The 26,342-nt window shown below is 36.8% G+C and overlaps 1 protein-coding gene across 1 annotated transcript in view; it reads right to left on the reverse strand.

The window, feature by feature from the left end:
• ADGRV1 (adhesion G protein-coupled receptor V1) overlaps window positions 1-26,342 on the reverse strand; it is a 597,511-nt gene that overhangs the window by 379,527 nt on the left and 191,642 nt on the right. The window contains exons 54-62 of the mRNA XM_032156840.2: window positions 24,373-24,628; window positions 23,011-23,213; window positions 21,566-21,742; window positions 21,013-21,195; window positions 18,586-18,765; window positions 14,664-14,828; window positions 3,812-3,929; window positions 1,556-1,679; window positions 97-235 (exon numbers count right to left, since the gene is read on the reverse strand). Coding sequence (XP_032012731.1) covers window positions 97-235; window positions 1,556-1,679; window positions 3,812-3,929; window positions 14,664-14,828; window positions 18,586-18,765; window positions 21,013-21,195; window positions 21,566-21,742; window positions 23,011-23,213; window positions 24,373-24,628 — 1,545 coding nt within the window. The remainder of the gene's footprint in view (window positions 1-96; window positions 236-1,555; window positions 1,680-3,811; window positions 3,930-14,663; window positions 14,829-18,585; window positions 18,766-21,012; window positions 21,196-21,565; window positions 21,743-23,010; window positions 23,214-24,372; window positions 24,629-26,342) is intronic.

Below are 26,342 nucleotides of genomic sequence, written 5' to 3' on the forward strand. Positions count from 1 at the left end.
CACACAAACACACCCACATATACACATATGCTCACACATGCGCACTCACCAGCACACAGAGTAAAGGGCACAACAGAAACCAGCTAATATTGATACCTGTATTACTACAATGACTGCAGACTGTTCATCTCGCATTGTCAGTTTTCCTGATGTTTCAGCAAATTCCCCCACAGAAGGAGGGGATATCCTCCAGAACACTGTGACCTCCCCCAAAATCCCTGGGCCACGAACAAGGCTACAACAATAAACAAATGTATATCCAATACACTTCAATTGAAGGTACTTTTCTTAAACATTTTCTCTGTCTTTTAACAGCAATTTTCATCCACTTCAGTAAGTTTTCTTTTAAATAACCTCATCTACCAACTATAAACCAAAGAAAGTCTTAAAGTTCCAAGATAGTAACACCCAAAGTATTAAGCTAGCGTAAATCTATCTTGACAGGAATATAGGCAAAAACTGATTACTAAAAGCAGAAGGTTTAAAGAAATAAAAAGAAGTATTAATATTTATAGGCTTTTCACTTAACATGCAAGGTACAAAATGTGAAAAGTCTAAGTTCTCTAAAGACTGGAAGACCCTTCATATAAGGGTATGCTGATGGGAAGGGATAGTCTTACTTCTGGATAACTACCATGAGGATAAAGTATAAAGTCAAACCCAGCTATGCCATTGACAGTTGCTTCCCATCCCCCATAAGAAACTTTACGAGAAACAAACTTGCCTATGATCATACTAATTTAGTTATATGATAGGCCCTGATATGGTTTGGCTCTGTGTCCCCACATAAATCTCATGTTGAAGTGTGACCTTAAGTGTTGGAGGTGGGGCCTGGTGGGAGGTGACTGAATCATGGGGACAGACTTCCCCCTTGCTGTTTTCCTGATAGAGTTCTCACGAGATCTGGTTGTTGACAAGTACGTAGCACCCCTCCACCCCTTCCTCCTGCTCCAGCCAAGTAGGACATGCCGGCTCTCCTTTCGCCTTCTGCCATGATTGTAAGTTTCCTGAGGCCTCCCCAGCCATGCTTCCTGTATAGCCTGCAGACCTTGAACCAATTAAACCTCTTTTCTTCATAAATTATTCAGTCTCAAGCAGTTCTTTATAGCAGTGTGAGAACAGACTAATACAGACTCTGATTTTAGAACACTTGAAAGCAAAATGTTTGGCCCTGATGATGTTCTAAGGAATGATTTTGTAGCTAAGACACACAAGCTTGCAGAGATGAAGTAACTCCCTTATATCACATGTTTAGTAACAGAACAGAGGCGAAAGCATAGATTTTCTGATCTCAACTCCATGTGCTTTCCTTGGTGTAATTTGTGCAAATCACTCAAGAGTCAGAAACCTTCTCATGATCTAACATCAAGATAGGTCAGGATATTATTTCAATTTCTGCCCAAAATTTGTTCTCCTCTCTACAGGATGTTAACAGTATATAAGATGTTAATGCTTGGAGACTATGTATGTATTGAGAGTGATAAATTTAAGACTAATTATTTAAATAAAACTTCATAACCCCCACATAGGCAAAGAAAAATCATGAAGTCCTTACCTGATAATAGCGGTACCATTATATTTTGCTGAGGGTTCCCCAATGAGGATGTGCCTAGATGACGAAGCTATCCCAACTTCTCCTGATGATCGCTTATCACCCCGAATAATTATTGATGCACTACCTAAATTCAAGATGATACAGACCGCTTTGTAGCAGATGCACATAAGCCCTTAGTATATGCCTGGAAACTTTCTAAGCACTTTACACACAGGAATCTAGTTCATTCTCATGACTCTCATATCAGTAAGGTATTAATATCCTCATTTTACCTATGACACTGAAGTACACTGAGGTCTTGAAGACACGGAGGCAAATCGCTTGCCCAAGATTACATTTTAATGAAAGGGGCAGAAAAAAAATTGGCAGTAATTTCCCTATCACTCTCATGAAAAGCAAGGGCTCCTCTATCATTGGCATTAATTTGCTTCTACAGTAACCATTTTGCAGCTCACTGCAATTGACTACATAGCTATGTCAACCGGCTATGTGGCAAAAGCAAGACTTCTTGGGGGCACTTTTTCATTTTTAATTTTCTGACTCTATCATTTGACTGTAAGCATTTATAAACCTGTGTCAAATATTTCTATTAAGATGGAAACAGAAAACTATATCAAGTATTTGAGTATCCATATAACTTAGCAGAAACTTAAAGAAAATTGTTTCCAGAAACACATATTAGGGGTTCATGACACAAAGAGCTGGATCACTATACTCTCACTTTCTTTGGCAATGGATTAATGGAATCAAGAGTGGCTTGTCACAGCAAGTACCACAGTCAGACAGAAAGATATTAAGAATTAGGTGCAGTGGATCACACCTGTAATCCCAACACTTTGGGAAGCTGAGGTGGGAGGATCCCAGGAGCCCAGGAGTTCAAGACCAGCCTGGGCAACACAGACTTCATCCCTGCAAACATAAAAATAAATTAACTGGGCACAGTATCACATGCCTGTAGTACTAGCTACTCAGGAGGCTGAGGTGGGAGGTTTGGTTGAGCCTGGGAATTCAAGGCTGCAGGAATCTGTGATCACACCACTGCACTCCAGCCTGGGTGACAGAGCAAGACCCTGCCTCAAAAAATTTTTTTCAATGTGGTAAATGATTTATCCTGATCCAATCATATATTCTTCTATGTTTAATTAGCCTACATGACATCTGTCATTTTAACATGATGTAGATAACTAAAGACTTATGAAAGAGTTAACTAAAGCTAACTAAAGACTTATAAAAGAATATGGTGCAGTGATGTGATTCCCTTGCTGGAAAATATCCTAAACGAAAATGCAGAAAATATAACTACCCTAAGTATATACAGTGATAGATACTCTACAATTCTAAAAATTTCCTTGGACATGAAATCTGCTTTTAGCCACATAGGATGGAGTTCTTGATGGCAAAAAAGAAATGTATTAATCACCAAATTTTCATGCTAAAAGTTTCTGAACCAGTTTTTTATGGTTGGTTATTATTGTTTATAGCACAATAAAACCATTTTAGAATCATTACTCTTTTCTCTATGGATCCAAAAACAAATCATCATATCAACTGGAGGCAAATGAGAATTAAAATGCCTGTTTCTGAAGTGTCAAAATATTTGAGTAACTACTTTCAGATGAAAACAGACGTACACAGGCTATAATGCTAAACATAATATGACACATTTAAAAATAATGTTTTATTACAAAGGTAATGTGTGATAATTGTAAATATGTTTATAAAATATAGGTAATCAAAAACCACTATTAACATTTCAAATAAATAATTCCAAACTCATGTAAGACATGCACATGACAAAACAGATTACATTTAGCATGCTGTCGCAAAACCCGTTTTCTTAACATGACAATTATCCATGTAATTATGTGTTCTTAATTTTTAATGTAATTAAGAGTTTTTCCTGTTATGTCACGTTGAATGGCTGCATAGTATTCAGACACATTTAACTACTGGACCATTTAGGAAGCTGACATATTTTATTTTATATTTTATAAACACTGCTACAATAAACATCTTCATTTAAAAAAATTACACAGCTAAGCAGTATGAAATCTTTGACCTATGACCTTACCAAGATTAGGTATTATAATTTTAATTTAAAAAATTCTTAACCTTTAATACATGTGGAAAATGGTATCTTTATGTTTTAGGAATTATAAAACCTAACACTGTCCATTTTTGTAACTATGGGTTATTTTTATTACATTTTTTCTGAGAATTTACTTTTTAATTTCCCAAAATGTGAATTTCTCTTACCTTGTACTGGAGATATTTCTACATCATCAATTGATATCAGCTGAATGGTGAAACGCCTGTCCTCCTCCAACACTGTGTCTTGAAGTGTGTGCAACACAATGGTCTTCTGGGACTCAGTCTACATCCAATGACAGAAACAGTGCATTTTCCAGATTGAACAAAGCCAAAGTTTGAATGTTGTCATTAGCAGAATAATGTTTACGTCCATAATCATTTTTAAGGGTGTCTTTTTTGTCACTAGAATTATGAGTTGCAGCTAGAAAGAATTACTCCACAAAAATCAGTTCTGAATACAAATTCCACTTAGGTTCTTTATGGGGAAAATGGGAAAAGAATACAACCCCTAAATTTACTGAAAAATGTTAACCGTTGAAAATCCAATCTTTAAAGAAAGCCAAATGATCACACAATGATGTAAGCAGACAAAGGTCATAGACTTTATATTTATAAGAAATAGCTCCATTCAAAGGAGAAAACAAAGTGTGAATGACATTAGATCACAGTTGTAGGGGCAACCACAGCCCTGAGATACCAGCCATTGTTCATCAGCACTGGATATCCAACTCATGGTATATTTTGCTGATGTTAAATTAGTAATGGCATCTTCTAGTTAACAAAAATATCTAAAGGTAGCAGTAAAGGACCTAATTCATAAGAAAGTGTAGTTTTTCTATCCAGGAACTTGGTATTTTACATCCATGTTTCAGTTTTCTTTTACCTTCACCTTTAAGATTTTGTTTTTATCTTTACTCATATCAGTTCCACTTATTTCTTGCTAAATCTATTCCTAGGTATTTTATACTTCTTTCTCATAGTACATTGTTTCTCCTTACTGGTAACTCATAAGAATGTTAATGATTTTATTTTTTCTTATTTTTTTCTTGGATCTCAGGTGCATAGTTTGAATTAGTCCTACTCCTGTCAACAGCATTGTTTCTACTGGACAACAAATGGTCTTTTATTATAATTTATTCTTTTTGACCTATTTATTAGCCCATTTCGATCTCCCTTTTCAAAACTCTTCCCATCCTATTATTCACTCTAAAATGCATTGTGTCTCCTTAATTTTTCCTTCAATGCACACTGTTGAGGTTACCCATGTTTTCTTATGTAGATTCAATGTATTTTTTTTTTTTTTTTTGAGACAGGGTCTCACTCTGTCACCCAGGCTGGAGTGCAGTGGTACAATCTCAGCTCACCGCAACCTCCGCCTCCCAGGTTCAAACTATTCTCCTGCCTCAGTCTCCCGAATAGCTGGGATTACAGGTGTGCATTACCATGCTCGGCTTATTTCTGTGTTTTTAGTAGAGACAGGGGTTTGCCATTTTGGCCAGGCTGGTCTCAAACTCCTGACCTCAAATGATCCACCAGGCTCTGGCCTCCCAAAATGCTGGGATTACAGGCATGAGTCACTGCTCTCAGACTCAACGTATTATTTTCATTGCTGTGGGGATTCCATTGTTTGCCTTTATACTATTTGCAAGATTTGTCTGACAATGGCTATTTACTATTACAAATAATATTGCCATGAACATCTTTACATACTTCTTTATATGTACAGTAATTTCTTCAAGGTGCTACTGATTTTATATACAGTTGGTTCCTCTATTCTTGGATTCCTTATTTGCACATTTGTCTACTCACCCAACTTTGTAACCCCAAAATCAATATTGAGCACTTTTGTGGTAATTTGCAGACATGTACATATTGGCAAAAACTTAGAATCATTAAAATGCATTTCTCATGTTTAATAAGCACTATGACTCACACCTGAATAAAGTTTATCTAACATACATATTTTCTCCTTAGGGTACATCACAGCCTTCTTGTGCTTAGGAACACCATATTTCAGCACTACACTTGGGGGCAAATTTAAAGAGTAAACTCACCAACAGAAAGCACAAAAATTTTAAAAACTGATAATAAATGGACTGGAAAAAGAACATTTGTTTATAACATGAGAGCTGAAACAAAAAGTCAAGGTGTTGGTTTCTTCAACCTAAGCTGGCAATGCACAAATCAGGTGAATCAAATTCTCCAACACTTTCTGTATGTCCCTGAATGACCATGAAAACACCAGAAGTATCGACTTTGGAGGTTGCAAATACACCTTAGTGAGTAGGGAAATTCTCAAGTATGGGATTGTGAATGATAAGGATTGGCTACTGTGAATCATGAGAATCGACTATATTTTACATGTTTATATTGCCCTCCACCTTATCTACTGTATACATAGGCAGCTCTTCATATCATATGCTCTTCATTTCTCAAAGAAATCTACAACCAGTAAGAGGGGGAAAAGGGTGATTACAGGTGGAAAATCCCAGCCAATGGTTATAAAAGATAGTAATAAATGTTCTGGGATAAAAAGGTGATGGGGAAGTCTCATAGGGGAATAAATTCAGAATATTTCTATTAGAGATTCAAAATGGACTTCAGTACATTAAAGTGTCTAAAAATAATCCTGCATACAAAGAGCCTACTTAGCTCAATCAAGGTTTTCCCAAGTCCATGTGAAACTGGAATCCCTTTTTTTCTTTAAAATTCAGAACAATTATTTCTATTCCGCTGAATAGCAGTGCAGACAACAGTTTGAGAAATGGTACTACATATAGGCTATCTCAGGAAAATAGAAATATAAATTTTTCCTGTTTTTAAAAAATTTAAAACCTTTAATTTTTTATCCCGTGATGTAGAAAAGCTGTTGAGTTTTAAAAATTTAAAGCCTTTAATTTTTATCCTATGATGCAGATATTAAGTTGAGGTAGCAACCTGCTATTTCATTAAAATGTTTCTAAATTACAATTGTTGTATAAAACACTTTCTAAATGTCTGTAAATTGGTTAGTTTCTTCACAAACATTATTTCATGCAATACTCAGAGCCTTTGTTTAGATTAAGCCTTATTATCGTCATTTTGCAACTAAGAACCCAAATGTGAGAGAAATTAATTTTCCTAAAGTCACATGGCATTAAATAGTAGAGTGAAGACTTGGAGTAAGGTCTAGCTGGCTATAAAATCTATATCCTTTTTACTTTTCAGTGGCTACTTCCCATATCTCAAGAGAACCAAGATTGCGAAGATAGTAGAGGAGAGGAAAATAATACAAATATAGGTGATAGAAGTCTGCAAAAGTATATAAACATTTGAGAAACGAGAACTAGACAGAACTAAATACTAAACAAGAAATGTGAATCCCAGAAAGATACAAAAAATGTAAGAGAACCTATAAACACCACAGTAAAACAGTGCTCATGAAGAAATGTCAATAGTATCAAATTCTAAGGGGAATCTATGCAATGAAAAATATGTAACCAATTTTTTTAGTGCAATGGATTTTAGCTAGTATGAAAAATAAATGTTTAAGATAGATTATAAAGTAAAAAGAGCAAGTTACTGAACAGATTGCAGTGTAAAATTCCATTTGTGTAAGAATAAGACACATGTTTGGATACGCATAAAAATTTTTGAAAGGGTATATAAAAAACTGTCAATAGTGGTTACCTCTGGGAAGTAGGAATACAAGATTCAGAGGGAGTCAGGGGAATTATACTTATTTTTCTACATCCTTCTGTACTGACTGAGGTTTTTTTGTTTTGTTTGTTTGTTTGTCTGTTTTCCATGAGCACATGTATTTTTACAGCAAATTAAAACAGAGATGGAGGAAAGAGACTTCTGAGTTAAACTGGCAGAGACTGGTTGCATGAGTTGTGCCTTCTTCAAATGCACACGTAGACACCATAAAGGGCCAAGACTAACAGAAAGAAAGAAACTAAAGATTAAAATGTTTCTAAAATATAGGTACAATTTCACTAATGAAGGAATCAGTTTGGAGTAGACTAGAGGATACACATTCCACGCCATGAACCTAAATAACAGGAAGTACCACAAAGGGGGTGTTAAGGTTTGGCTGTGTCCCCACCCAAATCTCATCTTGAATTGTAGCTCCCATAATCCCCACATGTCATGGGAGGGACCTGGCAGGAGGTATTGAATCATGGGGGTGGGTTTTCTCCAGTGGTGTTCTCATGATAATGAGTAAGTCTCACAAGATTTGATGGTTTTATAAAGGGCAGTTCTCCTACACACGCTCTCTTGCCTGCGGCCATATAAGACATGACTTTGCTCCTCCTTCATCTTCTGCCATAATTGTGAGGCCTCTCCAGCCATGTGGAACTGTGAGTCCATTAAACCTCCTTTCCTTTATAAATTACCCAGTCTTGAGTATATCTTTATTAGCAGTGTGAGAACAAACTAATACTGGGTGTAAGACCCATTTCCTGACTTCTTTGAACTCCAGGCCACAGAGACTACACTAACCAAGAATAACTGGCTGCCACCTATCTCAGAGCTTTAGTGTTCCCATTGTTATCAGCTCTTTCGTCTTTATATCAATTCTGAGTTTCCAATTCATAATATGTAGAGAGTAAAAGGAATGGGAGTGATGCACTGCATCCCAGAATTACAGATTTTTCATAAGTACATCTAATAAGGTCTCAGGCAGGGAGCACATATTTTCCTAGAAGCCCTTACAAAATTTTTAAAATGCATACATTGTAAAAATAACAATAAGCAACTATGAAGAAACAAAAGCTTGAGTGGAGATTTAAATAATACTATTTAATAATAAAAATCTCAAAGAAAAAATGCAATTGCAAAACTACAATGTTCATGAGAAACAATAAAATGCAGAATTCAAACTGCAGAAAATTTAACCAGTGATGTATAGGACACATTCGAGTTGTTTTAGAATGCAGAGGAAAAGGTAGAGATAAAAATGATATGCATCATGATTCTCTCTCAAAGTATTGGCACAGTTGTTCTCTGTATATTTCTTTCCTCTTATCTTCCCAGGACCATTTTATTTTTACCAGCCTACAATGATACTTAACAAAGTTTCTAGAAGTTACTCTGCTAAGAGAAAGACAAGAGAGGAAACACATAATAGGGAGTACTCTTGGGACCAACAACAGTGGATGGGGCAGGAAGGAAGCAGGAATGGGTAGAAGGCAAAGAGTCAAAGTGGGCAGTGAAAAAATAAGGTATATCATAAAAGACCAAGGGAAAGAGAGGGAGAGCTTTTCAGAACAAACTTCTCTTGAACGTGGCCCTACCCTGCATCTCAGTGGTGGATGCTCTGATGTTCACTAAGATTCCCCTTCTGGAAAGAACTCATTACCCTGTCTGCTGGAAGTGTTTCCAGCAGACAACTCTCATCTGTCAGGCTCCTTTGCAAATTGCCTCATCTGAAGACAACCCCTTCTCACATGGTCAAATGTTCTTCCTGGCATGGTCCATACACAATGACTGCTCAACACAAGATTATAAAACTCACCATCATTCTAACTCAGACAGCTCTGAAGGGTCAGTCCCATTTCAAAACAAATTGTAGTATACTGTAGCGTCAGTTTCAACTGCCTCATGATTTGCCTTCATCCCTGTCCAATCCTGCTTCTTTTACTTACACAGGTGTTGACCTCAAGAGCACTTCCTAAAAAGCCTCTGGAAACGAATCTCCACCTCATAATTTTCTCCCCAAGGAAGGTGAAGTGCAATATCCCCCTGACTTATCACCTATAGACCATTCATCAGTTCTGGAGAGTTGTATGTTTCTATAAACAGAGTATGGAGCTTAGTTGTCCTGCATAAAGTAGAAATAGGAAAGGACTTTGCCCTGTTACCAAGGTAGGACTGAACAGAATTATTGTGAGAATTTCCCTGTAAGATGGGCAATGGTGACTCCACAGTCACTGTTACATTTTGAGAAAGTCCAGAAAACTATTATACAGTAAGCATTGGTACAACCTGGGATGTACGTAGGTATAACAGCTTCTGTAGACTAGGTTTTCCTTATTGCCAATGTGAATACTAAGTGGCTATGAGAACGATTTCCACCTGGGCATTATTGATGGCGTGGATACCACTAGCCATGAGTAGAACTGAGAGATGATGAAAGACATCCTCAAAACCAAATTAGAACCTGTGGGAGACATAGATCTTTGTATATATTCAGAACTAGACATACTAAAACAATGGAGCCGTTACACAGTTGTACATGAAATGTACCAGGCTGATGACCAAACAAGTAGACAGAGAGAGTGGAATCTAGAAACAACATCATCCCTCCTAATGCAGTACTCTAAAAATGGATGAACTTATTATTCGCTGGAAGAAAAGATCAGACTATCTGCCATTTTAGTGTAGATTTTATGCTCAAAACAAGAAAACCTTTTTAATCACCTGGGAAGTGTATCTAGCAGTAAGAATCTGGTAACTCTGAAATTACTGCTTATTACCGAGGAAAATATTTATAGACATTTGAAACTAATTTCTAATTTCTAAATGCTCCTCAGGTGAGAGGTTTTCAGATTATGGCTAGGGCACACAACCTAGATGTTTCATGAGACATCATGTGTCAGAAGCTGAGAAGTAAATGGATGGTATTCCTGCAACATCTTGCTTGAGATTTAATACCATCAGGGTAATCACACCTCAAGAATGATGGCAGAACATGTGCATGGCAAATAGACTGCCAGAGGGCATCACTGATGACTTCCTTAATCACATATTGCAATACTGAAGGGAAAAAAGGTATTTGTTTCTGTGCTATCTCATGTTGAAAGCTCTGAAGAAGTCACTAGACTGAAAAAAAAAAAAAATTAAGACATGGACCATGGAAACATATTTGGTGGAATTCCTCTGGAAAACCACCTACAGAGCTTTTAATGTTTTTAATGTTTATTCTCTATTCATTCTCAAAAGTGCATAGATTTAGACTTTCTATATCTGCTGTATATCTGCTAGAGCTAATTTCACATAGGTTTTTAAAATTTATTTGTCTACATTTATATAGTCTCTTACCAATTTTCAATATTTTCTCTCTTTTAATAATTATTTCCTTCTTGTCAATTCTTATTTTCTAAGTTTTTTTAATTTATGAATCAGGTTTTATTGATATTTTTGTTTTTTAACTAATTGCATTCTGGTTTCATCTTTATTAATTTAAGAAAGCTGTTTAGGCATTAAATTAAGAAATCTGTTTAGAATCAAACATGATTTTAAAAGCAAAAACTATAAAAAGACTGACAAATCTGGACTGTTTTCTTCTCTTTGGCCTGTTTGTTCATCCCAGAGCAAATATCACACTGCCTTATTTACTTTAACTGTGTATTATCTGACACATTGGCTAAGTAAGGCCACCCTCCATATTCTTCTTTGTGAGTTGCTGGCTACTCTTGGCATTTTGTATTTCCACGTATATTTTATAATCAGATTGTCTCTTCTACCTCCCCATCCTCCCTTCCAGAAAAAGACTTAGGAGTTTGATTGGTAAATACCACTGTCCTGTGGTTAGGTTGGGATTATTCATTAAAAAAAACTCTGTGCTCAGCTTAACTGGGCCCCATATGCTGCTTCCCCACCTTCTTTTGATTATTAAAACTAGCCAAAGAAGGGAAAGAGGAGGAAGAAACTGAGTGCACACAGGCAACCAGAAAAATCACATCCTACAGTGGGTTGGTTGATACTCCAGCCAAGGTTCTCAGGCTCATGCTGATGAAGACAAACAGATCTGTAAATGTCCGACCAAACTTTGAATAGGGGAGTCATTCTTACAAGTTACAGAAACCAACTCCATGGGCCAAAAGATTGTGTTCCTCCTTCAAAGTAGATAGGACCTTGCACCTTCACTTCTTATCACTGTGGGAGGCTGAGACACATACAGGTGGACTGTAATATGCTTGCTATTCTCAAACTACTTATTGTGTTTCAGTTTTTTGATTGACTAAAATACTTCCTTGATTTTTTTTCAAAGTGTACATGGATGTTAAAAACTACAAGTTTTTGTTAAGTTTGACATTGTCTTATTATGTTACACCATCAGTATTTTGAGTCAGTATAGACGTTCTGCACAGTCAGAATAGTCAGAAAGCACACTTAAAGGGAAAACTGACTAGACTTGGTAATCAAATACATGTAACGATTACAGAAAGGGTGCAGCTGGGGATGACACCCAGACATCCAGCGTGGTTGATTGGCTTTGCCTTCAATCAGGAGAGGAAAAATGTGAGAGAGGGGTAGTTTTGATGGTAAAACGGGGGCAGAATCTGAATTTAAAAATTTGATTATAGATCAGGCACAGTGGCTCACACCTGTAATCCCAGCACTCTGGGAGGCCAAGGCAGGCGGATCACGAGGTCAGGAGATTGAGACCATCCTGGCTAACACAGTGAAACCCTGTCTCTACTAAAAATACAAAAAATTAGCCAGGCGTGGCAGTATGCGCCTGTAGTCCCAGCTACACGGGAGGCTGAGGCAGGAGAATGACGTAAACCTGGGAAGTAGAGCTTGCAGTGAGCGAGATCATGCCACTGCACTCCAGCCTGGGTGACAGAGCGAGACTCTGTCTCAAAAAATAAATTAATTAATTAAAATAAAATAAAATAAATTTTTTAAAAATTAAAAAAAAATAGCCAGGCATGGTGGCACAGGCCTGTAGTCCCAGTTACTCACGAGGCTAAGGTGGAAATGCTGCTGGAGCCAGGAGGTTGAAGCTTCAATGAGCTATGATCGCATCACTGCATTACTGCCTGGGTGACAGAACAAGACCCTTTGTCTCCCCCCCCCAAAAAAAAAACCAAACCAAACAAACAAACAAAAAAAGAATTTGACATAGGTAACAATAATCTATTGTACATTTCAAAACAGCTGCAGAATAATTAGGCTGTTCCTAGCATAAAGAAAAAACAAGGTGATGGATATCTCAATTACTCTGATTTGATTATATGAATGTATCAAATTATCACATGTACTCTGAAAACATGTATATCAATTATGTATCAATAAAAACTTCAAAAACAAGAATTTGATTTCAGATATCTAGAGTTTCTGTGTGTGTGTGTGTGTCGTGTGTGATTTTTTCCCCCCATCATGCATATGAATTTCCAAAAAAATCCCAGACATAGTAAATATTATCACATGAATTTACAAGTAATACTACGCAGAAGAAAATCAAAGACAGCTCTCGAGGTGTGGCCACACAGGGTGACCACAGTCACCATTCCCCTCAGCAGCGACAGCACAGTGCCCAGTGCCTCGAGCAGATGGCTCTCCAGGAACATCAGGTGCCAGTTCTCCTCAGGAAGATGATCAAAGTTACTGGTGAAAGGCCAAGTTCTGAACAGAAAACTGGGGGAAGAGAGCCAGGATCTGTCAGAGGGCCAGTGGGAAGAAGTGGGGGTGTAGAAAAGGGAAGCAGCTTGAGTCCACAGAGATTGACCCCCAAGGGCCCCATAGAAAGTAGGTGGGAGTGCTTCTCTCCTCCCCTCACTCCTCTGACAATGTCCTAGCTGCCAAGCTTCTGAGGAGCCCCTCTGTGCTAGTGACCCAAGACAATGCTATAAGTGGCGATTCAGGAAGTTCCCAGGGACAGAGAACCAGGTTGCTAGCTTGTGCAGGCATGCCTGTTTCCCTCAGACCCAAACTGAGATGGAGGGTGCCGTACTGGTTGTGTAACCATAGTGCCATTGCCCTGCCTCAGACCTCTCTGCTCTAGAGTCACTGAACCACCAGATCTCCTGCAAATATACCCCACAACTGGCTCTGACATTGGGAAACACGGGGGACAGGTGGGTCCCAGGGAGCTAAAGGACTTCTGGAGATCTAACCCACAGTGTAGGCTGCCCATAAGGGAGGGGGAGCACAACCCATCAGAGTCCCCTTGGGACAAAGGAAATGCAGGCATAGGGCCAGTCACTGAAGGGGGCAGCACCAATGCCTAGGGACAGTCGTAGAGAGGGGGTTATCTCCCACTCTAGACTGTGGCAGACACAGACACAGTTGTGGTTCTTCCCACTGGGATTTAGTGCATACACACAAAGCATTTTTTTGTGTGCTTTTTTCAGCGGCTCAATCCTTGCTGAAAGTGAACCTATGCCACTTGGGCTTACAGGAAGAACAGTGCCCAACTCCCCCTCCTTACACAGAGCAGCAGTGTCCCAGCAATGGAGGACAGACAATTTGTGAAGTTGCTTGCCCTGGAGTTGGGGAAGAGGCCCTGCCCTGAGCCCATTTTGGTAGCAGCTCCCAGAGGGGCATATCTGTGTCCTGCAGCTGCACTGCGGAGCCAAAGGACAAAGTCTTTATGAATTGAAAGTCATGAGTCCTGCAACAGGGGCACGAGAGGGAAGCAAACTTCATTCCTGCTGGCTCAGGACTAGAAGCTGGTGCACCCCCTTACCACTCCCCAAGAGACCCCAGTACCTTCCAACATGATCGCTTCTTACCATCCTTCCCTGCCTGCAGCCCACACTAGGGTAGGTGCTTCCACTCAACATCAGACATCAGTCAACCTATTCCCAATAGCAAGGGTATGGAATCAACTTTAGTGTCCATCAACAGTGAACTGGATAAAGAAAATGTGGTAGATATACACCATGGAATACTACACAGTCATATAAAATAATTAAATCATGTCCTTTGAAGCAACATAGATGCAATTAGGAGCCATTATCCTAAGTGAATTAATGCAGAAACAGAAAATCAAATACCATGTGTTCTCACTTATAAGTAGGAGCTAGACAATGGATACACATGGACATAAAGATGGAAACAACAGACACTGAGGACTACTTGAGGTGGGAGGGTGGGAGTGGGGTGTGGGTTGAAAAACTACCTATTGGGTACTATATTCACTATTTGGGTTATGGGCTCACTAGAAGCCCAAACCCCAGCATTATGCAATATACCCATGTAACAAACCTGCACATGTGCTCCCTGAATTTATAATAAAAAGGAAAAAGAAAATCAAAGACAAATTAAGGAAAAATTACAGGAGTGCTAATGCTGACTATACCTCATGAAAATGAAGGGTCCCATTCAAAGGACTAAGGTTATGTTTAGCCTTCTCATCTACGGTCCACTCAAGTCGGACGGTCCCTTTTCCTCCTGGGGACCGGACAACCGTCAATGTCACATATGAATCAGGGTCATCGGATGAAAGGGATTCATCAATCATTACCTGAAAGAAGAAAATTCAGTAAGGCCAAACAAACAAAAACAAACAAACAAACAAAAAGAGCAGGATAAACAAGTAGAATCTTATTTCTGTTTACAATGACTGCAGTTTTAAAATTTAGAATGTTACATGTTATTATCATGTGGCAGAAAAAATTTTTTTACCAAATCCCACTTTCTATTCCTAGATGCTCAACTAGTTGGCATTTCCTGTCTTCTCTTGCAATTAGGTAGAGCATGTGACTGAATTCTGACCCAGAGAATAGAGGCAGAAATGATTTATGCTGCTAATACTCTTGCCATAAACTCCCATACAAGACCCCACATCCTCTACTTTTCCACTTGGCAGGTGAATGGAGAGGATGCTCAGGACCTAGAAGAGGACAGAACCCCAAGATGGACAGAGTCTAGGGCCTGAGAGCTGCCAGTTGAATAAGAGGTGCCCATAAGCATCAGCCAACTGGGCACTCTGGTGCAGGATTCCTGCATGAAGAAGAAATGCACATTTACTATATGAAGAAACTGAGACTTGGGGGGATCTTTGTTACTACAATCAGGCTCCTCACATAATACAGACCTAAACTGTCCTCTGAATTATCTGTGGTGTACCTACTTTAGTGAGTCAAAATTTAAAAGTGGTTTTATTAATCTGAGATAAAGAGAGGAGATTCAATACATTCATTTACCAGAACTATTTATTTTTTATACAAGTCCTTACTAACAGACCTAATTTAAGTGAAGTACATATGTTGACTCTGTGAAGCAAAGTTCTCATTGAACCTATATCATCTATCTGCTATATAAATAGAAAACATAACACAATGCTTTCCACTTTCAAGACGGATAGAAGCTTAACATGCAATACAATCTTGTTTTGTTTTCTTCATGAGATATGCATTGATGCCAAGAGCACAGATTTAGAACAAACTGAAATGAGCTTCTATTGTGTGTCAGTTCTTACTATACCTTATCTTATTTAAGCCTCACAGAAACTCATAGAAATCTGAGGGCCAGATATATACATATATTTGGAGATGAGGAGCCTGGAATCTAATTAGGGTATTCTGACTCCAAACTGTTCATACCACTCCTCAGGGACCAGAGATATTTAGTAAGAAAAAAATAGAGAAATCCATTATGTAAGTCTTTGATTGCATAGATGTAACATTTTAGTTTAGGTTTCACAAGTAGATTTCTACTTTCTATTTCACAAGTAGAAATCTACTTTCCATCACAAGTAGATTTTCTCTGCTATTCCCAGGGCTTTGGTATACTTACCACATTGCCCTTGTGAACAGCTTGTTAATTTTGATGGATTTATACTAACAGTCTTTTCTCAATGTACCTCAGCTGTGAATCTAATCTGTGCCACCAAATAATCTAATAGAATGTTTATTGTGTGCACAATATTGTATATCTTATTAAGGTTAAAAGATAAACTTCATGTTACCAAGAAACTTTTGTGATAGGAAAGATAGGATATAAGCAAGGAATGCAGTCACAAAGGGCTGAGCATCACGCAGCTACTATTATCACCAACAATCAAAATAGACACCGACATCTAATGAATTAAAGCCCAAGCACGGTGCTTTACATATTCAACAATACAGTAGGAATTGGGTAACCTAAATCTTCCCTTTAGACTCTAAGACAAATTGAAAATCTGTAGCTGTAACGATATTATTTCCCAGAACAAGTGTGCTTAACACTAGGTTTAAAACACTAGAGTTTATGACGGCAGTTATAATAAAATGAACAAAAATTATTTATGAATACTAGTCTAGGTCTTCATTTTCTCTAACAGTAAAAGTAGATTATAAACACATTGTCCAGTGCCAAAGTCCAAAAGTTTGATGAAAAACGTTATTGTGAGGTTTCATCAATTGAAGATTTGAATACTAAACCCTGAACTTGTAATCTAAACTTATAAGCTAAGAGACATTTTATAAAAAATAAATTACATATTCATGTGTAATTTTCTGCTGCTTGGGAGATATTCACAGTTACTCCTTTGCCAATCCAACACTCCTTACAAACACAGCTGCCCATTTTTTTTTTCCAAGGAAGAGCTCATTGGGCTACAGCGGAAGTTTGTTCTGTCCCTCTTACAGGTCCCATTTTCTTATGAAGTTGAAATTCAATAGCCAAATCATTAGGCAGTTATTTGTTACATTTCAATTTTGGAGCATCAGGAAGTCCAGCCCTTGTAGGCAAGCTGTCAGTCTAGCCTTCCATCCACAGGACAGTAGACAATGGGTATTTCAGCGATTGGTTTATTAATTAAAAGTGATCTATGTGAATTACTGACTACCTGTAAGTGATTAAATGAAGGGAATATGGGGTCAGAAAAGTTGCTGAGTATATGGGGATTATCTAAATATTTTTATGGCTAATTCATACCTTGGAATTTCTTTTGAAAGGTAAGGTCATAATATTATGTCATAGTTATCATGTAATAATAATTATGATGGAATTTATAGTGTTTTACACTTAAAATGTAGTGATAATTTAGTACTAGGTACCAAATCTGGCTGTACAAATACTTAGTTTTCATGATTAATTAGCCTTTTTTTCCTCTCTCTCTCTCTTTGTGGCTGAATCAATAATAATTGGGTTCCTTCTTTCAAGTCTTGGAAGTAAACAGCCAACGAGAAGTAAGAGAGAAGAAATCTAGAGAAATACATGAGCTGGGTGGGGGGTGACTGTGGTGTTTTGTTCTACGTAACTCACAACAGACTAGCATAACAGTGGGTAATATAAATCCCTCACCAGTTAAACCCATTGTGGGATGTAACATGCAGACCCATGACAGAATCCTGCCTGTGACCAGATTGGTGGTCTGGCAGTAAAGCAGGCAGAGAATAGGTGGTATGGATGAAAAGTACATCTTGGTCTACTACACCCAATAAACAGGAATCTGTTCCCCTTCGTAATTTCCTGATATTAAGAGCTCACATTACTATCAAACTGTGTGCACAGGCTGGAGGATTGGCCCTTAATTCAATAGCCCACTCAAAAGATCCTTGAGAAGAGACTCATACATGAAGGGTAATAAAGACTTTCTTTCTTTTTTTTTTAAGACGAAGTCTCACTCTGTCGCCCAGGCTGAAGCACAGTGGCGTGATCTCGGCTCACTGCAACCTCCGCCTCCCGAGTTCAAGTGATTCTCCTGCCTCAGGCTCCCAAGCAGCTGGGACTGCAGGCATGTGCCACCACACCTGGCTAATTTTTGTATTTTTTTAGTAAGACGGGGTGGTTTCACCATATTGGCCAAGCTGGTCTCAAACTCATGACCTTGTGATCTGCCTCCCTCGGCCACCCAAAGTGCTGGGATTACAGGCATAAGCCACCGTGCCTGGCCTTTTTTTTTTTTTTTTTTTTTTTTTGAGATGTAGTCTTTCTATGTCGCCAGGCTGGAGTGTAACGGCGTGATCTCAGCTCACTGCAACCTCTGCCTCCTGGGTTCAAGCGAGTCTCCCGCCTCAGACTCCCAAGTATCTGGGATTACAGGCATGTGCCACCACACCCAGTTAATTTTTGTATTTTTAGTAGAGACGGGGTTTCAACCATGTTGGCCAGGATGGTGTCAATCTCCTGACCTCGTGATCCACCCGCCGCGACCTCCCAAAGTGCTGGGATTACTGGCATGAGCCACCACGCCTGGCCAAGACTTTCGAAACAAAAATGTAAGACACTTTCTACTCAAAATTACATGAAACTCTAGCCTGAAACAAGGCGTTCCCCTGATATATTTAACTTACAGTCTTTTCTTCAAATCCAAATACTCCAAACGGAGAATCATTTTGTGGAATAACAACAGTTACCACAACATCATCACCAAGTCTGCCACCTCCAGCAACAGTGATCAAGGAAATATTGAACATCTCTGTCAATTCAAATTCAGCATCATCAATTACGGTGATTTCTATCATTGCAGTAACCTATGAAAGAAAGGAAGGAAGGGAGAAAGAGAGGGAGGAAAAGGAGGAGGAAGATAGGAAATGAGGAAAGAAATAATGTAATCACAGTTTTTGCTTACATATATTTTAATTTTTTAGTTGAAACCAAAAATCTCAGAAACATGGTACTAAAAAGTAGTTCTTTTTGCTCATTATATTTGTAATACTTTTAAAGTTGTGTATATTTATGGCATGTATATTTATGGCATTTTAAAGTTGTGTATATTTATGGTATTTCAAGGTCAGAAATTTACAGTCTATTATTTTCAAGATAAAACATTATTGATGTGATAAGAGTATTATTTACAGATTAAAAACAATAAATCCTTATGCTTAAAATTTTTTTAATATCATGCAGGTTCTAACACCATTGCACAAACATAAAATGCAGTATGCTTGGTATTAATATTACATGATATGAAACTTACATAAAAATTACCACTGTCTTCTACAATTAAAATAAATCCCATTGGTTTCACATATTGTTCTTGCAACGTAGTCAAAAAGAAAGGCAGAAAGAAAACCCAAATTTGCTATTCCTGGATGTTTATAATCAGGATTTAGTTCAATTTTTTGAGTCTATATTAAAAGCTTTTATAAACTTATAAATAAATAAAACTTGATCCAGCTTGCAGTTTCACCATTGATCATAAAAATATTCCAATGTTTCTGACACAGACATTTATCAGAAGATGAAGTTAAATCTACCTAAAATCTTTAATTTAACAACAGAGAAAAGTGAAAAACCTGGATATCACACTCAGACAGGTAGAAACATGAATAAAATCAAATGCTCAAATAGAAGCTAATTAAATTCCCTGCACCTCAAATCTGTGCTGTAGAATACAGAGTCCCTTCCCTAGAGGATGTGAATTTTAAGAATAAGCATGATCCTAAGGATGCTAGTTAATGATGGAACTTGAACCTCATGCACAGATAAAGTGCTGATAATGTCATTAAAGTTGGAAGGCTGCTTCAATGAATAATCAATGTATTTGTTTCTGCTTTTAACATAAGAATCTCATTGACTTGCATTCCGCTTTTTTTTTTTTTTTTTTTTTTTTGAGACAGAGTCTTGCTTTGTCACTCAGGCTGGAGTGCAGTGGTGCGATCTCGGCTCACTGCAAGCTCTGCCTCCCAGGTTCACGCCATTCTCCTGCCTCAGCCGCCGGAATAGCTGGGACTACAGGTGCCCGCCACCATGCCTGGCTAATTTTTTTGTATTTTTAGTAGAGACGGGGTTTCACTGTGTTAGCCAGGATGGTCTCCATCTCCTGACCTCGTGATCCACCTGCCTCGGCCTCCCAAAGTGCTGGGATTGCATTCCACTCTTTTTACTAGGAAATGTTTCAAGTTCTAAATCTGTTTTAAAAGCTCAGGATTTCAAAAATATTAACAATAATAGGTTTTTCTGTGTAGGAAAATCTATATCTGTATGCTTACCTTTTAACAGCATTTACTACTGCCCCCCATGAGCAACTAATAAGTTGAAGCATACTCTGGTAATTTGTCTAGCCAAAATAAGGCTACCTGTAGATAGAGGTGCTAGTTAAAGTTACTAACATTTTCATGGTTGTTCATATGCCTTTTCCACTTACTGATAAAAAAAAATTCTATGAAAACATCTTATTCTTACATATTACAAAATGCCAAGTTTACAAAATTTGTAATTCTTGGGGAATGTTTTATAATATTTAAGACTGGTTAGCCTAAATCTAGAATATTGTTTTTCAATTTTTCAAGTTTTAACTATTTTGTTCATTTTCTCTTCTTTTAGTCAATTTTTTTAATTATAAAGGGCATTTTAGATATTAAGTAAAAACTGTCCACACTTTTAGTGCAAATTCTAAATAAATATCTGTATTCACTGGCATTAAGAAACAAAATAAAAGAAACTAAAGTCCACAGGAAGAGTCTAGTTCATCAGACAGTTTTCTATACATTGTTAGGTACTTCTAAGGCAATTATTATCCTGTTTTGTAACTTCCATTTATTTTAAATGAAACTGGGACAGGGGGTTCAGAAAAGGGTAAGATTGTTGTATCTTTATAAGTCTCTTCCTATGCGATTAATAAATTGTATTTCAATTAATAATATTTGTTTGATTTAACATAGAAACATTTAGAGTACAATGCATTTAGCAATCACTAATGTACATTCATTTGGTGGATGCCTACAAAATGTCTGAAGCACAACTCAAAAAGGCTAATATGTTAATGACTGGCATACCTGTTTATCTGCAAATTCAAGAATCCCATTAGATGGTTTAAAGTCTTCCAGGCCAGCACTGTCTGGTGATGCTTTCCAATAAACATTTACTGCCCCAAAGCTTCCAGCCAGCCGTACTACAGGAACTTGAAGGACGTTCAAGGGTGGAGGCACCTCATAGGCAGTAATAACTTCCCCAGTGCCCTTTAAGTAAAGAATATAAGTTGAAAGGCAAGATAAAATGGTAACTCTCATAAGTCATCTTTCTAAAGTTATTGTTTCTACTTAACTTTCTATACTTCACCCTTTAAAGTAGAAATTAATAGTCAGATATAAGTATGCATAAAAGGTCTTCTGAACTCATGTTTAATTTAATGAAAGTAAACTTGTTGAATCCTTTGGTCTAGCCCAAAGAGACCTAAGAATTAGTTTATAAGACAAATTTGGTTATTTATCTATTTAAAAATAAATACAGGCAAAGCTAAATGTTTTGCAGAAAACATATATAAAACACTGGCCAAATCAGCAGGGAGAGGCTTCTGTATGACTGTGAACAAATGAAAGTTCATCTCACTCTAGTAACATGAAACATAAAAATTCCTCTGGGATCATCATTTTCTTCTATCATTATCTCAGCTATTTCCATTCCAGGCCTCCGCACACTTGGCTGTCCTGCAGAGAAGTCAGAGTTCACCAGGTTCACCTCAGTGATAGTGACAATAAATCCTTCCTCCAATTCAGGAAGGTCATCCTGGGGGATGGGGGAAAAAGATGGTGTTTCACTTTTTTTTTAAGACATTTAACCTGCATTGAATACTTGACATTTTTCAGTAAGGAAATAATTGACTTTGTTCACAGGAATGGGCAGCTCTGTCAAACATAAAAAAGATTCTTGTTATATTTTAATACATTCCCATTGACCACTTCAGAATCTACAGAATATTCTAACTCACTGGTGATGTTTCAATGGAATCTTCACACTCATTAGCAAATAAAATAATTTTTACAAATCTATCCTGAAATTTTGACCATATTCTATTGTATGTTTTACATATTTAATATCACAAAAGAAAATTTAGGAAACACTGGTAAATGCTACATACATTTTTAAAGCAAAAGCTCTAGACTTGAAAACCAAGATATAAGCCTATATTTAATTTTTAAAAATCTCTTACTGTTTTTGCATAATGAAAAATTTCCAGAGATAAAAAATACTCTAAAAAGGGGGGGAAAAACCCTCATTTCTATCCCATCCCTTATACCTTTCCCAAATTATACTCTTCAGGAGATATTATTACCTAAAACCGCTAATATCACTATTAGTAACACTAACATTATATAATATCATATTTATTTAATAACATAATATATTCTATGGTACATAATATATAAGATTAATACTATTTATATAATATAAAACACAACATTTTGTTATTATCTTATAATATTAACACTAATCCACTATTAAAATTTCTTGTGCATCATTACTGATATAGTCACATATTCTCCCCCTCTCTTTCTCTGTTTTTCTCTCTCTCTCCATACATGCATGGATAAACACAGATAGCTAAAACCAGATCTAAACCATCTGAAGACTAATCTTGATTCAAGTAATCATATCATGAAAGGAAAATACTGTCCTATTAAATGAATAATAAAAACAACCAGATCGATTTGGGCATTTCATTTGTTGTCATTAGTTTAAAAACTGACAAAACAAAATTACAGTGGATCCAATCAGATATAAATAATCTAAATTCAGTGCTTCAAAATTCATTCAAACAGTATTCCAGTTCAAGAATAAATACAAGTAATAGACATCATTTTTGCCAGCCAGTTATAAAATATTCATTCATTATTAAATATTCAGGTGGGTGGGAACAGTAGAATACTTATATTTTTATGTTTAAAAGCATCCTTTTATTAAAAAAGAAAGATTTTTACCTACAAGAGCATCACAATTTTACTTAAGAGCATTTTCCTTTATTTTAGATCACATTCATTGCAGCCTTGACTTACCGGCAAAATGGAAACTTTGGCATGAGCTTCTTTTACGTTTTCTTTCATTATTATTATTGTTTCTTGCAATATATAATCTTCATTCTCAGTAGCTTGATTATCGACATGCAGTAAGAAATTGGGTTGAGTTCTCAAGTGAATGGCAATATCCCCAAGTAATCCTTTATCTCGAGCTATTTGTAACTGAAGAGTGGTGGTGTTTTCTGTGAGAGAAACATGCCATGAATCAATAGGCTTTTCTATTTGCTGTCAATGCTGTTTCAAGGACCTAGAGTGGAACACTCTACTCTATCCCTTGGAGACAGTTAAGGAAAAATAAGTAAAACAAAGACAACGTATACTCCCAAGGATCATTCTGGGCTTGGTCTTCCTGGTCCCCAAAGTTGGGCAGAGAATCACCATCCACTCCTAGCATTATATCCCAGTCCTAATCCCCCACCTCTGATTCTCTAAAGCACCCTCCTATGTTGCACATGTCATACACTTTAACAGAAATTGCTGCAAAGTCTTAGGGAAGTACAGATATGCAGGTTGAACAGAGATGATAATTATAAACACTCAAAAGATTCTTCAAAAAATGAAAAATTATACATACAAAGTCATTTAATGACTAATCATTAAGAGTGATTTTGTTCTTACAGTGATGTGCCTATCATGAGGCTCAAAGTATTTCACAGCACCTAACTTTTATTTCATTGTTTAGATTTTAAAAACTTAATTTGCCATATTAAAGACCCAGGAACATAACCACATGTTGTATTTTTCCCATTGACTACTCAAATGAAAGGTACTTGAAAGCTGGATGTCCATGTTATTATGTGAAAATCTTAGAACCTTCACCAGCAGCTAATATGAATAATTATTTGGGTGATGATTTTAGCATTCAAAAGAGAAACTGACCACTGTACACTTCACACGATAAAATTATTTTAATTACTATTTTGGATTAAACAATTAATACCTTTAGTGCCATGTACATTTCATTGTGTTGCTCATTGTTCTCTGTAACTACTCAAAATCTCAAAATCTATAGAAAATATAGCTGAGTGAAGAAAGAGAACAGATGAATGATGAAAAAGAAAAAGTAAAATAAAAAACAGTCACCTCTACTGTACTCACAACTAAAATATTAATATTTCTATTATAATGTATCTTTTAAAAGACACCTTTCCTATAACATTACTGCTAGGTGATTTCACATGATTACCAGATTTAACAACAATAAACAAAAAGGATTGAGTATGACCTGTCAAACTGAAAAAGTCATATAAAAAGAGAAATTTACATTCCTTATAAATATTAGAATTAAATTATCCAATGAAGCTTCTCATTAAAACTTCAAAGACATTTAACAATATTTACCTTTAGGCTCTGCTACTCTAATGAAGACAGACGCAGCATGCCAGCCCACCAACCCAAAAGGTGAGTCATTGGGCAAAGTTGTTATAACAGACTTGCTTCTGTCCTGATCAATAGTAGCACCTTTGTATGAGTCCTCAACCCCTTCTGTAGTGATACGGGTGAGGGTTACAATCACAACCTCTGATAACTCTGGTATATTATCAGCAAGAATGGTCAGAGTGATTGTTGACAGTACCTGGCCTTCAGTAAATGAAATCTAGAATTTTAAAGAAAGAAGATGTTATTTATTTCGTAATTGTCACTATGTAGTAAGAATATTTAAAAAATTGATTTTCTTTTATTAAACCATAACTTAAATAGCAAGAGATATTTAAGCAACATAATAATATGATTCTACAAATCAGATGCCTCTCATATTAACAGAAGATTGTTAGGAAAAAGGAAAAAGCAAACCATTTATAAACTTTAAGCTAATAAAAAAAAAAAAAAAAAACATGCAGCCAAATTGTCAAATCCTGGAGCCTGAATTCCATTCTAAGATAAAGTATATAGTCTCTCTGGGAATCCAAGTTCTAGATACCATATACAAAGATCCATAAAAACAAAATAAGGTGGCATACTAGCTTAAAGATTTTTCTCTACAAAACTTTTGCCCGGATTATTTCCTTTGACTAACTGAACAGATATATCACTAAGCAATGAATCAACTAAAACATAGGTGGAGAGAGAAAGATAGGGAGAGATGCAAATCATAGCATCTCTCTTCTCCTTTTGTGTCTCTCCTGTCTGAAGAGTCAAATCCAAATTTGCTAAAAAGCATCTGAAGACCTTGCTGATAGGACTTCTTGAATGTCATTTTTCACTGATTCCCACCTCACGCACCACTCTCCAGCAATGCAGCTATAAACTACTTATAATTATTCAAACTAGCATTATAGGCTGATATATCTACCTTTGCTGACATTCATTTTTCCACCTGGAAAAGGCAATGGAGAATATAAATTCAAAAGCTCTATTCAGTCTATCGTTGATGGACATTTAGGTTGATTCCATGTCTTTGCTATTGCGAAAAGTGTTGCAATGAACATACATATGCATGTGTATTTATCATAGAATGATTTATATACCTTTGGGTATATACCCAGTAATGGGATTGCTGTATTGAATAGTCTTTCTTTCTTTAGGTATGCAGCCATAAAAGAAAAATGAGATCATGTCTTTTGCAGGGACATGGATGGAGCTGGAGGCCATTATCCTTAGCAAACTAACACAGGAACAGAAAACCAAATACCACATGTTCTCACTTATAAGTGGGAGCTAAACGATGAGAACACATGGACACATAGAGGGAAACAACACACACCGGGGCTTATTTGAGGGTGGAAGGTGGAAGAAGGGAGAGGATCAGGAAAAATAACTAATGGATACTAGGCTTAATACCTGGATGACGAAATGATCTGTACAACAAAACCCCATGACACCAGTTTACCTATGTAACAAGCTTGCACAGGTACCCCTGAACTTAAAATACAAGTTAAAAAAATAAATTCAAGAGCTTTATTAATAAAATCAGAGGTCAGAAAACTACTGCCCAATGGCCAAACCCTCAATTGCACATTGTCTATCGTTGCCTATATTGTCTGCTAATATTGCTTATATTGCCTAGCACAATTCTACTACAAAGGCAAAGTAGTAGTGAAAGAGACCAAATGGCTCACAAAGCCTAAAATATTTACTATCTGGCCCTTTACAGAAAAAAGATGTACTAGCTCCCTGAATGAAATAATTAGTTCTTCCAAAATATAGTCTATGTTTAAGGTACCATTATATATTTAAATTAGAAATAATTGTAATCATGTTTATATAATAAATGATAATTGGAGAAATATAAATCAGAACATATAGAACCTGACAGACACAACTTACAGTTTTGGTAGCTTACCTAAAGTAAATATTAAATGCAATAGAAT

Source organism: Hylobates moloch, unplaced genomic scaffold (assembly GCF_009828535.3).
Source record: "Hylobates moloch isolate HMO894 unplaced genomic scaffold, HMol_V3 SCAFFOLD_6, whole genome shotgun sequence".
Lineage (NCBI taxonomy): Eukaryota > Metazoa > Chordata > Mammalia > Primates > Hylobatidae > Hylobates > Hylobates moloch.